Below are 17,737 nucleotides of genomic sequence, written 5' to 3'. Positions count from 1 at the left end.
CATCAGTAGTTTAGCTTGTTAGCTAATGTAAAGCTGTCGGCCATTTTGCTCACATTAACCCCACGTGCCCAACGTACATCTGTCTCAGTGTGTGTATCAGTGATGTCATAAATCCCTTTTGTGTCACTGACTGATGATGTCATATACCCAGTAATGATGTCATAGATATTGTGACATCATCAGCCCTCCAGTTAGTCACAATTTGGCGGGTGGTGTTAATCATGATTTGCGGAGTCTGTTAGTCACGGTTTGATTGTGACATCATCAGTGACATCATCAGTGATGTCATAAATCAATTGTTCACAATTTTAGTCGTTTTGATTGTGACATCATCAGTGACATCATCAGTGATGGCATAACTCCAGAGAAAGCAAGTTCCAAGAGCCAGAGAACCTGAAGACCAGCCAGTTCAAGCTCAAATTAGCCAAAGTTCAGTTTCTCTTTTCTTCCCTCTTAGGTTATTTTTGGGGTCATTTTGCCTTTATTCATAGGCCAGTAGGCAGACAGGAAAGGTGGGGAGAGAGACGGGATGACATGTGGCAAAGGACCACGGGTCGGATTGGAATACGGGCCGGCCACGCGTAAGCCTTTGTGGTGCGGCACGCGTTCTACCCATTACCAGGTGAGCCACCGGGGGGCCCCCAAAGTTCAGTTTCTGACTGAACTCAGTTTCTGACTGAACTTTGCCTTCAGAGTCTCTCCACCCTGTAGAAAGTCCACACTTTAATAACATATAGTCAAGTAGACAATAGGGGGGAAACAGACTCCAAGTTAGAAGAGAGCAGATTTTTGTGGTTGTGAGACTAGAGACTGTGCAGAAAGTGTGCTGTGGTGTCTTGGTGTAGCAGACTCTTTTTCCTCACAGGCAGGTCAGTCAGACTCCTCCCACACCTTCCACAACACAAGCCAACGGATGTCCTGCACTGTACTGCAGCCAGTGGACATTACACACACACACACACACACACACACACACGCACACACACACACTGCTAGGAATGATTGAACAGCCTTATGCATAGTACACTACATGCATAGACATTTCAGAGCTACTCTGTTGTATTGCATGACCTAAGTCATGGGGGTGCATTTGGGCATCTTTGATGCCATTGTGAGCAGCCAGTCACTTTGCAGAGTTTCTGGATTGCCCCCAGTTCTGTTACCTTAGTGACGGCCCTGTTTTGAGATTCCTATCTGCCATCTACGTGGTGAACTCCAGAGTATGTTGTGAACAGGAAGTAGGTGAGTCGCCGTCTAATACAATACAATACAATGGCCCTGTGCTTCACTCGCTACACTTTTCATTGCTGGGTTTTCTCATCTTTTTCCCCATCCATGTTTCCATAGGCTATCTTTTTCTTTTACCACTCTGGTCATCTTTCTTCGGTGACATGGCTTCCATGTCAGACTGTATCCTCTGCCTAGTGGGTTTCACATGATAGCAGTCAGGCATTCCAGCCCCACATGGTACCATGGATTGCTTCACAGTGATGATGATGATAAATATACTCTTCATTTAATGAATATTTCTTAAGTGGAGTGTGTGCATGTGTAACGTGAGTGTGTTGTGTGCTGAATATGATCGTCTTGTTGTCCAAAATCCGAAAGCACTGAAAAGATACGACGCACACAGGCGATATTAATCTGTGTTATGAAGTCTTGGGCCGTCTCTGCTCACTGTGGCAGTTCAGTTTTCCCCCCCTGCCACAGCTGACTCACCACTGGAAAAATGTAACTTCCTGTGTGGGTCCTACAGCTCTTTGAGAGGGACGTGATGATGCGTTTGCTTTTTAAGCCTCTCTTTCTTCTTTGGCTGCCATTTGCTCTGTCATTTTTGGCTGATCTTCCATAAGACAAGTGCTTCTCTTGGACAGTGGAACAAGTTTTCTTTGCACCGTAGTACACAGATGAACTGCAATTGATGTCTCCACCTCCCCCATATTACATAGTAATGATAGTACTTTTTTTTTTTTTTGAACTGGGTTGTTTCAGGCATTAAAGAGATGGATTCATTTTCAGGTCCAAAAGTAAAAATACACCATCTCTCTTCAATAAATAATATATCATGAATTTGATGCATTCCAGGATTTATCTTATGATGAAGAGTTATAATTACTTTCTTGGTGCATCTGCTTTCCCTCAAATTGCCTTATCTATTTCTACTTCAGTTAGTGATATCCTACTAGGAATATTGCAATGACAAATAATCAATAATTACAACTTGCTTATTATGAGTTACAAGAGTGACTGACTGACTGACTGACTGACTGACTGACTGACTGACTGACTGACTGACTGTCTTGAGGTCAGGTCAAGGTTCAAAACATTCATTTGTCACAAATAATTTAGAAAAGGAAAGGTGCACTTTGAAAGTTCCGTTCATGAAGTCGAGTACATAGTCATTTTATATATTTGTTGTTCTTCAAATGAAAGTCAACGGGGGGAATTTCCAAAGTCTTTTTAAAACTTTGGTGTCTTGATTTATGCTCGCTTGGCATTTTCTGAGCATTCCTCTGGGCTCGGCTCTTCTCCCTTGGCTCTCCCCAGGCAGCCAGCAGAGCTTGAACTCTCTCAACATGTTTGGAACAGTGCGCTGATATACAATGACAAGAGTGTTTGTGAATGTGGACAAATCCAGTCCCTTCATTACCCCTAGTGTTTCCCCACTTTGTTTGCTTCTTTATGGTGCAGCAGTCTTAAGGGATCTTCTTTTTGCTCTGCGACAGCTATGCTATCATTAAGCATTCTGTGTACGCTTGTATGTGTAGCCCGTCCCAGTGTCCTGAGTGGGATTGTAAGTGCCATTGCCATGGCTTTGCTTTCACTACCACAGCAACCGGCACGGGTGGGTGGAGCCTCTTCTTCGTCTTCTTCTTCTCTTTCATAAAAATTAACTGGTTACTTTACCGGTAATGGGTCTCGGCTAATCAAAAGCTAAATTAACCAAAACTGACCAAAACTGACCAAACAAAAATGCTTGAATCTATTTGACTCTGAAATCTCCACAAAGTGCTATTGGAGGGCTTGATGACATGAAGCCGTTACTCTTTTGGTTATTAATCTTACTTCTTCACTTTGTTACTCCCCAGGTACGTCCAGCCATGATCGAGGACCAGGGTCACCGTGTGACAGACTACTTTGTGGTGGCCGGGCTGACCGACAAGTCCACGCCCTTGGAGCAGGACCTGTCGGAGACCAAGTCCAGCGGGCCCAAGGCGCCCATCACTGACTTGGCCGTCATCAACAAGTCGGCAGGCGAAGCAGTGCCTGAGGGCTTCACCTGTATCGACAGCACCTACAGTGGCCAGCAAGCAAACCTCAACCATGGCAGTCTCAAGAGCCCAGAGCTCTTCCTGTGCTATAAGAGATGTCGCGGGAAGCCCCCGCTCATTGACATTGGGTGAGTTGTGATTTTCTATCTTTGTGTGTTTTGTTTTGTTTTGTTTTGTCTGATTTTGTCTTGTCTTGTCTTGTCTTGTCTTGTTTTGTCTTGTTTTCTTTTGCTTTGAGTTGTGCATGTGCTTGTAACACACCAGCACATGTTTTATGCCAGCTTATTGTGTAACTAGGTGATATTTAATATGTAATACTGCCCGACCCCATGAATAGCAGTGACAATGACAAGAGTTCAGTAGAGTTCAAAACTAGACTGGTCTACATCTGCATCAGGTATCAGTGTTGCTTAAGTTAGGCTACTCTACATCTCCTGCATCAGGTATCAGTGTTGCTTAAGTTAGGCTACTCTACATCTCCTGCATCAGGTATCAGTGTTGCTTAAGTTAGGCTAGTCTACATCTCCTGCATCAGGTATCAGTGTTGCTTAAGTTAGGCTAGTCTACATCTCCTGCATCAGATATCAGTTTTGCTTAAGTTAGGCTACTCTACATCTCCTGCATCGGGTATCAGTGTTGCTTAAGTTAGACTAGTCTACATCTCCTGCATCAGGTATCAGTGTTGCTTAAGTTAGGCTACTCTACATCTCCTGCATCAGGTATCAGTGTTGCTTAAGTTAGGCTACTCTCTACATCTCCTGCATCGGGTATCAGTGTTGCTTAAGTTAGGCTAGTCTACATCTCCTGCATCAGGTATCAGTGTTGCTTAAGTTAGGCTACTCTACATCTCCTGCATCAGGTATCAGTGTTGCTTAAGTTAGGCTAGTCTACATCTCCTGCATCAGGTATCAGTGTTGCTTAAGTTAGGCTACTCTACATCTCCTGCATCAGGTATCAGTGTTGCTTAAGTTAGGCTAGTCTACATCTCCTGCATCAGGTATCAGTGTTGCTTAAGTTAGGCTACTCTACATCTCCTGCATCAGGTATCAGTGTTGCTTAAGTTAGGCTACTCTACATCTCCTGCATCAGGTATCAGTGTTGCTTAAGTTAGGCTTGATTTTGCTATATTGGACTTGACTTCAGTAGCATGTTTTTCTTTTAAGGGTTAGAGGTAGAAGTAGGTGGGAATTTTATGGACGTATAGTCTTGATCCGAGGCCTAGCCTGCTGCTTACTGTGTCAATATTTGCAGGCTTATTTGCTCATTGATGTGGAAGTTTCCCATTTGGGCAACGAAACACAAATTCCATTTATTGGCATTATCCACTATTCTGCCGTAGTCTTTAATTACGCCAGTAATAGCACATCCCGTAAGAAGAATGAAATAAGCTCTCTACAGTACACACCTCCGTCTCTGTCAAAAGTCTGTTCCCAGTTCCCACCAACCCTAACCCTATCCCATGGCTGACCAATTTGGGGCCCGCGGGCCAAACTTGGCCCTTGCTCAGTTTGTTTTGGCCCTCCATGGTTTTGAAAGGGAAAAAAATCACGGCCAATATTACTGTTAGGATGACGTCATCATTCCTACTTTGACGTCGTCATTCCTACTATGATGTCATCAATCACTGATGATGTCATGATTCATAAGCGTCTTTCATGCCCTTCGCTGGTGATGTCATAACACAGGTGATGTCATATTCACATCTATAAGGGCCTGTTCCTGCAGGTCCTCGCGAGTGATTCATAATCTAAATTCACATCAAGATCAAGGATCATACCAATCTCTGCAACGTCTGCAACCTGCAACTCCTGCAACCAGCAACTTCGGCAATCTCTGCGACCGTTCCCAAACCTCGAACTGTGCAGCCCCAGCCATCAAGTTCCACAACACCCCAGCTTCATCAACTACCCGCGAATAGATCCACACGTCTAACTCCGATCCTGACAATTACTGCCTTTCTGAGGCTGTGGTGGAGCTCATTTTTAAAGCTAGCTTGATGATACTTTTACCACATGAAACTAGAAGAGCTATTTTAGATTTAGAATGTAAATTGTCTATAAAATAATATAATTTAATGTAAATTTCACATAACATCAACATTTATTTTTGCCCCACCATGGCCATCCATCCAGATTAATTTGGGCCCTTTCATAGGAAGTAATTTGGGCACCTCTGCTTTAACCTGTGTGATAGAATGTTAAAGCAGTAGTTCACTTCCCACCAGATCTCCTCCTCCTCTCAGTCACTCACAACAAACCAGAGTTTCCAGTTACATGGGTCTAAACACTCTGCTGGCTCTCTGAAAGGATTCCCCTTATCTCTGCAAACTCAATTCTCTGTGTGAAAGACATCATTGAAATGGATTTTGCATTATAGGGCTGGGCGGGCGATGTAGACAAAATCAAATATCACTATATTTTTTGACCAAATAGCTTGGTATCGATATTGCGACAATATTGTAGGCATGACTATTGTTGCTTTCATAAATTTACACGACCAGATTTTTGATAAATAATCATCAGTAATGTGGGATATGATAACTAAGTGTGTAAAGGCAAATTAACAGTCTTTTAAGTTCAGAAAATGACGTCACTTTCCTCTAATGCAGCCTTTAAAACCAGGAAAAGACTGTGCCATATGTCATATCACGATATTGCACTATCCCAAATCTAAGAAAATATCTAGTCTCATGTCTTGATATCGATATAATATCGCTATATTGCCCAGCCCTAGTTTGCAATATATACAGTACAGTAGATAGCAATATATTGGCCAGTGTCCCACCTGTCTCCTAGATTGAATTTGGTTTGATTGAGCACATTTTATGAAAGTCATTCATGTAGATTCCCCACTTCTGAATGTAGTTTAATTTGCACTGTAGAACTGTGTGGAAAGCACATGCATTACTGCAGCCGTCGCTGCAATGAGCAGAAACACCAGATCTTATGTCAAGTCAACAGATTACACTATCCAGCCATCTGACAGACATTGTGTGCTGCTGGAGAAAATAGATGCAAATTTACATTGAACGATTCCCACTTGCAGTCAAGCTACTACACAGATTTCTTCAGTGGTGGTGGATGATGGACCCTGTTTGTCCAGCATGCTTTTTTGCATTTACTGAGGTTGATGATGAAGGTACATAATTATCACAAGCTCTTGTTTTCTGTTTACACGACAAAGTTGAACACACATCATTATCAAGAGACTCAAGTGTCAAAATGCATGGGAATGCCATCATTGAGAAGTGATACAGCTTCGCCTAGATTGCTGATCAGGTCTGATCATGCATTTTGATAAAAAATTACATTAGTGGTTGGTTGCATTATGGTATTTGTACATTGCCTGATGGCTCTGTTTTGGTTATCTTGGGACAAATCTTCCGTTCCCATCAGCAGATGTCTTCTCCTCCTGCCTCCTGTCATCTCTCCCTGAAAGAATGAATGGAAAAACTAGCAGTGTGTAAATCATTGATTCTTCCTTCTGCCACCTCTGCTGTCAGCAAAGCCAACCTTCCTATCCGGGGGCCTCAGGGCTTCACGGCTGACTGTGCCCATTATTAAGACTTGTTTTGTTGTTGCTTAAATGAGGATAATTTGCTGCCAATTGTCCTTTTGGTCTCTTTTGGTTGTTCCTGCACTCTTTTCCGAATTAATGCTGTGCCGGTTGCCAGGGAGTGCGACGTTCCAGGACTGCAATATCGGCCATCACGAGAGTAATAAAGTCTTAGTTTAAAGAGGGCGCATAAAATCTACGCGTTCTGGCCCTGTGGAGTGTACTGTGTAGTCCAGCTGGTGAGGGAGCCCATGGAGCTCACTGCTATAGGAGCCCTGCCTGCAGTCATGCAAGGCAATACAGTGGGGCACTACTGATTGCTTTCCTGATGGCAACTTGTAGCCGTGTGTCGTGCGATATTGTACAATGTAACATATTAAGGAGCGTGTGGTAACACACAGCCAATTTGTGCATAAATCATATTGAATGAATTGGATGGATTGTACTAACATGGACAGTGCCCATGACCATGAGAAATGAACAATCTGGATGTTTAGCTTCCCTTTACTGTCTGGGATTTTACATGAGTCAGCAGGTAAATATGTCTGAATCACATCGCCCGTTGGATTTTGTGTGTGTGTGCGCACGCACGTGTGTGTGTGTGTGTGTGTGTGTCTGTGTGTGTGTGTGTGTGTGTGTGTGTATGTGTGTGTGTGTGTGTGTTTGTGCGTGTGTGTGTGTGTGCGCGTGTGTGTGTGTGTGTGTGCGCGTGCGTGTGTGTGTTAGGGCTGCACAATTAATCGTATTTTCATCGTCATCGCGATATGAAAATGCGCGATGAACACATCGCAAAAGTCACGTGTTATCGCAAAAAAGAAAATATATATATATATATATATTTTTTTACAGTGCACCTGAACGCAACATGCAAGATACCGGCTGAATAAGTGTTTTAATGTTCATGTCATTCTGGCCAATACTCCACTTCTGTTATAACATTTCAGTCTGGAATATGGAATATCTTTCAATAATCGTTATGTCTAAAAGGCTAAAAGTAATCTCATGTGTAAGAAATTACTGTTCTACATTGAAGTAAAAATGTAAATAGTTAACTTGTTGGTTTTGGATTTGGATTTGAAGTTCAGCATTAATACATTTGTCATTTTTTGTCTTAGATTTACCTTTGTGTGTTATTGCAATATAAAACTACATAATTGAGAATCGATTCTAGATTCTGGAATCGAGAATCGTTGGAATCGAGAATCGATTCTGGAATCGGATCGTGACCCCAGGAATCGGAATCGGATCGGATCGTGGCTTAGCCGGATCGGAGCACCCCTACCCATTAATATTTTTGTTTATAGCATTTTTTTATTTATCGCAGGTCATATCGTCATCGCAATATTGAACAATGTTATCGCACATCACAGCTTTTCCTCATATCGTGCAGCCCTAGTGTGTGTGTGTGTGCGCGTCTGCGTGTGTGCGTGTGTGTGTGCGAGAAAACGCACAGATGCCTCAAAGGGAAACCAGAGCTATGAAGCAGAAAGACAGTGCTGTTCACCACAGACTGACCCTCCCTGCGATACAGGAGAAGCAGCGATGTTCCTCACCGCAGAGAGTTTGAGGCTCTTACGTATCAGCTCCATAATATGCGTCTCTCTCGGAGTGACTGGAATCAGATTGATTGGGCTGCTTTTAAGTCCTGCGTGAGCTTGACCTCTAACTGTCTAACATGTTAAGATTGGCCTCATAACGGTCTTAACAGATTAGCCTCAAAGGCCATTTTAGCTCCGTACTTACTGTATGAGGTTATGGTGGACACCTTCCTTGCATGTGTGAAAGACACAGGATGAGGTTATGGTGGACACCTTCCTTGCATGTGTGAAAGACACAGGATGAGGTTGTGGAGGACACCTTCCTTGCATGTGTGAAAGACACAGGATGAGGTTGTGGTGGACACCTTCCTTGCATGTGTGAAAGACACAGGATGAGGTTGTGGTGGACACCTTCCCGGTGGCTCACCTGGTAGAACGCGTACCATTAAAAGCCACAACAGACTCGTCCGTCCGCCTCGAATTGGAGCCGTCTCGCCGTCTGCCGGCGCCAGCGAGCCCTACATGCTAGGACGTCAGTCAGCACGTTGGTTGCAGTAAACCTCCGACACACACAGAAGCTATTTAGAATCGACGCAGTAGGGAGCGGTTGGCACACAAAGGAAAATGATTCGGATTTGCTACTAACCTCTTTATCGTCGTCATAATTTGACTCCGTGTCCCGGTGTCCCGGCAACGGCCAATCACAACTCTCGTGCAGCTGACGTCACGCACGTATCGTCGCCGCTGAGTTACATTTTGGAGGAGCCCCCGACGGCGTCCCTTCCCCGCATGACGGCGTCCACCCGCCGTCATGCGGGGAGGACGGGGCGAGGCTCTGACGGACGAGTCTGTAAACGCCTTTAGGCTTAGTCCTTCACGCAGCCGACCCGGGTTCGAATCCGACCTGTGGTCCTATGCTGCATGTCCTCCCCTCTCTCCCTCCCTGCTTTCTTGTCGCTGTCTAGCACATACTACCCTATTATAGAAAGGCAAAATGGCCCAAAAAATCATGTTAAAAAAAAAAGTGCTGTCTAACACACGTTTGTTTGCTTGTGGTCTGTGTGTTCATCAGGGTGCTGTATGAGGGTAAGGAGCGTCTGATCCAGGGCTGCGAGGTCATCCAGGCGACGCCGTACGGCCGCTGCGCCAACGTCAACAACAGCTCGGCCAACTCACAACGCATCTTCATCACCTTCCGCCGCGCGCAGCCCGTCCAGCCCCAGAACTCCCTGGCCGTGACTGACATCTGCGTCATCGTCACCAGCAAGGGCGAGACGCCACCCCACACCTTCTGCAAGGTGGAGAAGAACCTCAACTGTGGCATGGTGAGGAGTTGGTGCTGCTGCTCCTTTTTTCTTCTTTAGCTAGCGTCAGCAATTTTGTACCTACCAGTCCTAAGGTGTAACGTCTCTGTGTGACCTTGTTTTAAACTCTTCAGTGGGGCTCCAGTGTCTTCCTGTGTTACAAGAAATCAGTATCTGCATCCAATTCCATCAATTACAAAGCCGGTGAGTGACATTGAGCTGGTTCTTTGATTGCTTTCTGATTTCCATGTAGCTTTTGATATTTAGTTCATACAGGTATGCCATCTTCAAATCTCACTTGGCATCTTACCGGTTCTACATATTACTTTTTTGGTCTTTCTTTCTTCATTTTCTCCTTTCATCATTTTCAGCCTCATCTTGTAGCTGGTCTTACGCAATGTCACTGTCAGTATTTCATTCATCGCCTTTTTTCCTCTGTTGCTGCTTTGGTGAGTCATAGCTGACTGCTTCCCTCCTACTGTTAGGCTTCCTGCGTCCTGCAGTCACTGATAAGAGTCATTACATTGTCATCTTTCTTCTGTCGTTCAAATCCACAGAACCTGCGAAATATCTCATTATCTCAAAGCATTCCTGTTTATGAAGCAACACAGCCTTCGCCTAGAATGTCTGTCAGCTAGGGATGCAACAATATTTTACTTACTTTAGAAATGACAGTGTGCCACAATATTGCCGAGTTGTAAGTCAAATAAAATTGGATTGGGCTTGATTTATTTAAAACTTGCGTTGCAAACTTAATTTATGAAACAAGACAGGGCCCTATCTTACGGCCGGTGCAAGGCGTTGTCATTGCTAGTTTCTAGCACTACAAATTTAATTTTGTTTCTATTTTAATTACCACTGGGTCGCTGAAACGTGTGCATTGATGTGTTGCTGACCCCCAGTGGTAATTAAAAGAAAAAAGGGAGATTCTGAGTGCTAGAAACTAGCAATGGCAACGCCTTGCATCGGCCATAAGATAGGGCCCACAGAGTCTAATAATTGCGTGGCTTCGCTGCATTCTTTAGCTATGTCTATATCAAGTATGCAGTTTGTGAACGAAGCCTTAGCTTTCACACGTGGGCCTTGTTTTTGGCTGCTGAAATAAGTTAAATTAATTTTGTTTCTTTTTTCCTGACTTTCCCTCACGCGGCCCATAGTATCCTGGTAGTATCGCGTGGCTCAATGCCAGATGGCCAGTCCCTCCCTTGAATGTTTTTTTCACTGATGAAGGAAGTGTCATCAAAACTAATTTCACACATATTACTTACATACTACATGCACAATGTATGAATTCTGTAAATTGCACTTCTTTATTTCTGGCGAATCTATGGGTCAGTCAAAACACAGATATTATTAACAGCTTCTGGTCAGAAAAGTATTAACAGATTTTTTTTCAGACAAACCAGCGTTTTACAATGTGGCTGTAAAATGTCATATAATGAAGTAACGCCTACGCCCTTAATTTCCCCCTGAATGTGTTGTTAAACTTTAGTAATAAAAGTGCAGACACTTGGCTGTGTTTGCATTTCAAAGATAACGTTTTACAGCATAATGTTGTATTTCCTTTGTACATTCGATTGTGAGATTGCTGTGGATGCCGACATCAGTCGTAACACTGTGCGGTCTATTGGCATCTTAACTTTGTTGCCTTAGCGGGATTCAAAAGTCCAGCCTTTCTAGTGATTAACTGACAGAACAGTGTGTGAAAGATAGCAGTACAACAATATAAGCCCTTTGCACAGTACATAAGATATCATTAGTCATTTTAATAGGCAAAGGATGGAATATACAACTCCAGTGAACAGGGCGGTCATTACTCTAACTTCAGCGTTTTTGCACATTCACTTTGCGTTTCGTGCTTAGGTTATTATAGAAAAATGTGTAAATGTGAGTTTGTGTGGGACATGAGGAGAAAGCATAGTGCAGATGAAAATGTTAATACAATTACATGTACCGGTAGTAGGATAATGTAGAAATCTTGCCTATGTAGTGCAAATACACACCGTTGCAAATAATTCAGAAATGGCATTGTGTGTGCTGTAGCAATCTGCCCTAGTCATGTTTTTGTGTCGGACTCTCTAAAGCAGTGTAAATGAAGATTTAAAGTCGAGCTGAACCCAAAAATGACTTTTCTTTTCTTTTAGTTCAAATACCTGGGTATGCAGTGCACCTATTTAACTCATTGAGTGCCAGCCACTTTTGGAGAACAGAAGCTCCCAGTGCCAGAGTTTCAGAGCGTTTTCAGTGATTTCTCGAGGCCCACAGAATATTGTGTGATATTACTATGTAAACACTGAACACGCACAAAGAATGAGGAGACTCTCTTCTATCATCTGCAAAAAAAAGTTTATTGATACCATTTTCCGTTCTTTAGTTATGAGCCGGAGAAGATAGGCTGTTTTGAGCAAAAAGACAGGTTTCAAATTATAAGCTGAGATATTCAGCCTTTTGTGAAATGAAGCATTTCAAGCACATTCACTGACTCTAGCTAATATTTTCTGATGTAGTGACGTGGTGTAGTTCTGTGGAGCCTGCGTGCCCCACCCCCCTCTCCCCCCCTCAGCTGCAAACTCCTCCCCACACGCACCCAGTCTATTTTCGGAGCCTCCGTTTTTGCTCCGGGCGGCTCCCAGCGCGACAAGGAAATGCCAAACGGGACTGCAGGGAAAGGTTTGGCCCTTCGGCGTCGGGTGCTGCCTTTCTGGCGGGTAATCGTGTGGAGAAACTATATGCAGACAGACAGACAGAGGCAGAGGAGCTCAGTTGTGGGCGCGGATTGACTGATGTTCGCAGCCAACTTCAGCTGCAGACAGAGCAATCTATATGGCTCTGGCTGCAGCATGCATCGGTTTCTCTTTGATCATGGCTTTTTCCTGCAGTTTTCCGGACCTTTCTGTAATCTGGAGAGCACTGTCGCCACCTAATGAGTCCGTAAAATAGGTTATACACCTTCAATAGCTCCCATATTTGTACAGGAGATGCCTGATGCTTTGATCCACGTCCCACCGTCAAAAAACGCAATTGACGAACATACTCGTCCTTGGCACTCTACGTTACTAAACGAAATGACGAACATACTCGTCCATGGCACTCAATGAGTTAATAATGAATGCCAAAAAAAATCACAAAAATAAAATTTCTTTAGTTTTTCATACTTTTTCCACATAAAAAGTTAATTTTCAGTTTGCTGACGTCACCTAGTACTATCAAATTTCTACCCCATTTCAACCAATCATCACGACATGGTAGCTGTCAATCAAATCTTAATTTCAGGATAATTTTCTCTAACAAATGAAGGAGAAAATGGCGCCGCCTAGTGCCTGCCATCTGGCAGAATTCCTATCCCATAAACAAACTACTAACTTGGCCAATTGTATGTTGATATACACAATAAAGTAATGCCTGAGAATGCAAACAAATGTAATTGGCTCGTTAAAACTCGCATTCCAGGAATATTGTATTTACCGCAATAGCGATAATGGCGCGTGCCTGAGAGCCTGGTTGTCAGGGGTCGCCCCTCGGAGATTCCAGACCGACGGGCTGCACTCTCCGCTCCGGCAGCTGGCTGCCTGCGGCTCGCTGAGCTCCACTCAGCCACTAAACCTCGTATCACCAGGCTCTTCCCGAGGAGAGCGTCACAACACGCTGAATCCCACTTGATTTGGGGGTGGAACACGCCAGGATTGGCAAAAGCCCAATCCAGTCCCCAGAATTGTCAAATAAAATCATCGACATGCTACTATGACCCGCCTCTCAACCTGTCATCTCACTCAGACAAGTTATGTTTTCAGTCTGAAACGGACTCCGACCCACGCGCCACTACGGGTTCAGTTCAGCTTCTATGATCTTGCCAGAGATTGTAATTGCTCATCATAGCTGGCATTTCTGAACTGTTGTGTGTGACATGTTCACCAATTGAAAGCTTTCTTAACACCTTGGCCTTTGGAACAGTTCATTGTGTAACGCACATATAATAAACGTCAATGTGAAAGTGTGTACTCAGACACAGGCTGGCTTTTATCTTTGGCAGGCCTTCTTCCTGTGAAGTGGCTGTTCATTCATCTCAGACTGCAGCACTTCCTGCTACACCCATTATTCATGTGTATGTGTTTGTGTATACGCGCACTCACATGAGAATGTGTGTGTCTTGTCAGAATGTGAATTGGTTAGCTCTAAACTATAGATATTGCTGCACTGCTGTATCATAGTCTGATATTGTTTCTGTTGTCACCACTAGGGGGTTGTAAGTCTAACCTTTAGTGTTTCCTCTCACTCTTCAGGGCTCATCTTTCGTTACCCAGAAGAGGACTATGAGTCTTTCCCTCTGTCAGAGTCTGTACCTCTGTTCTGTTTGCCCATGGGTGCCAAGATTGAGTGTTGGGCACCGAACACACGTGACCCTCTGCCTGTCTTCTCCACCTTTGTCTTAACCATCTCCTCTGGTGAAAAGGTGAGGTCCTGCTACCGAGAGTCTGCTTTCGTTTGCGAAAAACAAAGCAAGGTTTCGCACAGTCGGCATCAAATGTAAATTTGAGTCCATGCGTGTGTCCGTTCCTGGTGCCAGGTGTACGGGGCAGCCATCCAGTTCTACGAGCCGTATCCAGTGGAGCTGTTGAGTGAGAAGCAGAAGATCCAGCTTGGCCTCCTCACCACTGTGGAAAAGAAGATGATCCCCAACCGGCCCGTCAACACCAACAAATGCATCTGCCTGCTGTCCCGCTGGCCGTTCTTCGAGTCCTTCCGCAAGTTCCTCATGTTCCTCTACAAGCTCTCCGTCTCAGGCCCGCACCCACTGCCTATTGAAAAGTAAGAAGCAACATACACCCATTGATATTCTCATATGTCATTTGATGTCTATTTTATCCAGAGTGGACTATAGTATTATTAACTCACTCGGTTATAGATCGCTTTAGCTGCTGCACATTTTTTAAAGGATTTTGGAAACATCTGACTTCCCTTTTGAATCTGACAAATTCATAAAGCTTATGTCTGTATATTTCTCCCAATAGGCACATCTCGCATTTCATGCACACCGTGTCATTTCCTTCCCCCCAGCGGCCCAGAATCTTGGTCCAGGTGAGATGCTTCTGGCCAATTGCAAGTTTACTGTTATGTTTGTTTCTTTTTGTTTTTCTATTGACATTGTCAAATTTGTCCTGCAGCTCTCGCCACATGACACCTTGATCCTCTCCCAACCTGTGTGTACACCCTTACCCCTCAGGTAAGATCGCCACAGTCACATGTGTCTGGCAGCACTCTTTGCTAAATGACTTTTTCACGTGGCAGGTTTTGTCTTTGTACAATGACTGTTTAATTATTTCCATTTCAATAGAGGTAAATTAAGTTGTCTTTGGGTACTCGCACATATTTTACTTAGTCTTGAATGCAAAAGGCTAAGGAAAATGAGAGGGCGAAAAAGTCCAGTGTATTGTTCCAGAGGGAATGGCCTTCACGTTGTGAAGGTAATCATCCATTTCATTTTCCTGGCTGGCTTACACAAAAACACTTTCATCCATGTCACTTTTCCAAGGTCAAATCCTCACACTGCAAACAGCCACTGGAAGTCTACACTATTTATTGCTGTATGTTCTAGTGTTATTTTTAATATATATATATTAAAGCACTTTGGAACTCTGTTTGGAAAGGTGCTATACAACTTTTTTTTTTATTGTTATCATGTAGCCTACCAGTTTTTTTATAACATGGGTCCAATATTTAAATAAGTTTAAAATATATTCTGCCTTTGTCTCTACCTAGTTCCCACATTTCCCTCTGACTTAACTCATGTAACCCAGTTTTACCTTGGACCTTTAATAATGAACCTTTATAGTAGGGTCATCTGTGGCACTTCCGTGACCGTGGAGAGCGAAGGTCCGTTTCTCAATGGATTTGTCATCTAGGAGGGTTAATAAACAAATTTAGCCGGGGTGTATTTTTAAAAAAGGCGGGGAAAATATTTGAGAGACCAAAATCCAAAATGTCTGCCGTGGAAATGAACTTTTTAATGGTTTGACCTACAATGATGCACAATACATGGTTTCAGAGCTTATTCTGGTCAAGGAATACATATTTGGTGTTTATATAATGATTTGACTTATTTTTGACCTTCAAATACAAGATGGCTGCCAATTTTGAGCTCTAAAAGGCAGTTTTTTCAAAATCGTCATAGAGCCTTCATATTAGGCTTGAATGACAGGTCTTCTCATGATGAGTTGAATAATATACAGTATAAGTACACAGAAGTAATCTCTGAGGTCATTAAAGTCAATGTTTGTGTGTAAACAACAGTTGCTGATTTGCGGTTTCCCATTAAATAGGGTAGGCTACTGAGAATATGGTGTCCAGTTCATCCCATCACATTTTCATAATGAACCAAAAACAATTTTGCACTATAGCCTAACATAAAATAGTATTCTGTATGCAAAGCTAGCAAGGTTAGTTGCTTGAGCTGAATTTAAAGGTCAACTCAAAACAAACAATGAAATTAACTTTGAAATTAAAACTGAATCCTAGGCTATTAAATTTCATCAGCACACAGTAAAGGAAACTTGTCTTTGAACTCAGCTGACTGTCTAGTCCTAATCCCTGTTGTGCAATGTCCCTTTTCAGTGAAGTTTTAGTTTTTGTTAAGAGTATGGACTTTTAATCTTGACCTTGTTGGTAGGCAACGGCCCTTTTTCAGTCAAGCATTTTCAGATTAGCCCAGTCAGTCTGTGAAGCAGTCAGTGTCAGCACTTGCGCGAGCTCGCTTTTTCTCTAACTAATGTTAACATTACACACTTTAAGACACTTTGTTTGAGGATATAAAAGGAGGTACGGTGGTGTAGTGGTAAGCACTATCGCCTCACAGCTCGAAGGTCGTGGGTTCGATTCCCACCTGGGACGATGTGAACGCTGAAGGAATGCGTGCCCGTCCGCATGTCCTCGAGTGCCCACCGCCTGGGTGGGGTCGTCAAAAGGGCCTTTCTGTGTGGAGTTTGCATGTTCTCCCCGTGCCTCCCGGGGGTTTCCTTCATATAGGAACCCCCTTCACCAAAAACATGCAATATCCTGGTTGCTAATGTGGTTCCTCCTCTGGTCGTTAAGGGCGCCTGTTCAGAGGGAGGGGAACTGGTTGGAATAGTGTGAACCTCCCACGTGCTATGTCCGGTGAAGCTTCCCCTGTCAGGTGAAAAGAAGCGGCTGGCTAACTGCCCATGTCTCGGAGGAAGCATGGAGCCAGTTTTGGCTCTCCCCAGATCGGCAGACGGTGGAGTAGCAACCAGGATAAAGAAATTACGTTAGCACTAATGGGGGATAAAAATGGGATAAAAAATCGGGGGGGGAATATATAAAAAAGAAAAAGAAAAAGAAAACTTTGTTTGAGGTTATCAACGTTATTCACTAGTCTAAAGATAGTTCTACCATCAAGAACATATAAAACAAAAGCAAAAACAATTTTTATTTGCAGAAGTCATCATTGATATTTGGTGTTAGCTAACGTTAGGTAACGTTATTATTTTTAGCTAAAGTTAATGTTATCTGTCTCCACAATTCTGTCAACTGACATATGCATTTGCTTTTGAAAATAAACAGCGTATAACAGCAATATAATATAACAGTAATATAATAGCGAGTTGCTTTCCCTCCCAATGAAAGACAAAGCACACAATGTCCTATGAATGTGTCCTAAAATGTGACAAGCCTTGCAAGCCCACCGATACAATAAATCAAGGCAAATGGGACAGCTTACAATTAAAAGCCCAAGACTGGTCAGGACTTGATAAATTTGATGATGTTTACACCACCACCTCCTGGGAAGATGGGGCAACCAATCGGTACATGCATTCGTCATGTTATATTTCTATTTAATCTTCAGTTATGCTTAAGCAAGCCAGGCTGTTTATTTTCAAAAGCAAATGCATATGTCAGTTGACAGAAGTGTGGAGACAGATAACATTAACTTTAGCTAAAAATAATAACGTTACCTAACGTTAGCTAACACCAAATATCAATGATGACTTCTGCAAATAAAAATTGTTTTTGCTTTTGTTTTATATGTTCTTGATGGTAGAACTATCTTTAGACT

General features: G+C 43.2%; 1 protein-coding gene across 1 annotated transcript in view; it reads left to right on the top strand.

Annotated features, from left to right (window-relative positions):
- dennd4c (DENN/MADD domain containing 4C) overlaps positions 1–17,737 on the top strand; it is a 56,225-nt gene that overhangs the window by 15,720 nt on the left and 22,768 nt on the right. The window contains exons 2-8 of the mRNA XM_083640711.1: positions 3,090–3,400; positions 9,438–9,690; positions 9,804–9,873; positions 13,950–14,119; positions 14,234–14,475; positions 14,679–14,745; positions 14,832–14,890. Of these exons, the coding sequence (XP_083496837.1) occupies positions 3,102–3,400; positions 9,438–9,690; positions 9,804–9,873; positions 13,950–14,119; positions 14,234–14,475; positions 14,679–14,745; positions 14,832–14,890 (1,160 nt within the window). The 5' untranslated portion in view covers positions 3,090–3,101. The remainder of the gene's footprint in view (positions 1–3,089; positions 3,401–9,437; positions 9,691–9,803; positions 9,874–13,949; positions 14,120–14,233; positions 14,476–14,678; positions 14,746–14,831; positions 14,891–17,737) is intronic.

This window comes from Poromitra crassiceps (assembly GCF_964638095.1).
Source record: "Poromitra crassiceps genome assembly, chromosome: 7".
In the NCBI taxonomy this organism is placed as follows: domain Eukaryota; kingdom Metazoa; phylum Chordata; class Actinopteri; order Beryciformes; family Melamphaidae; genus Poromitra; species Poromitra crassiceps.
The sequence above is the reverse complement of the archived record's forward strand: the minus strand, read 5'-3'. Positions and strand labels throughout refer to the sequence as shown.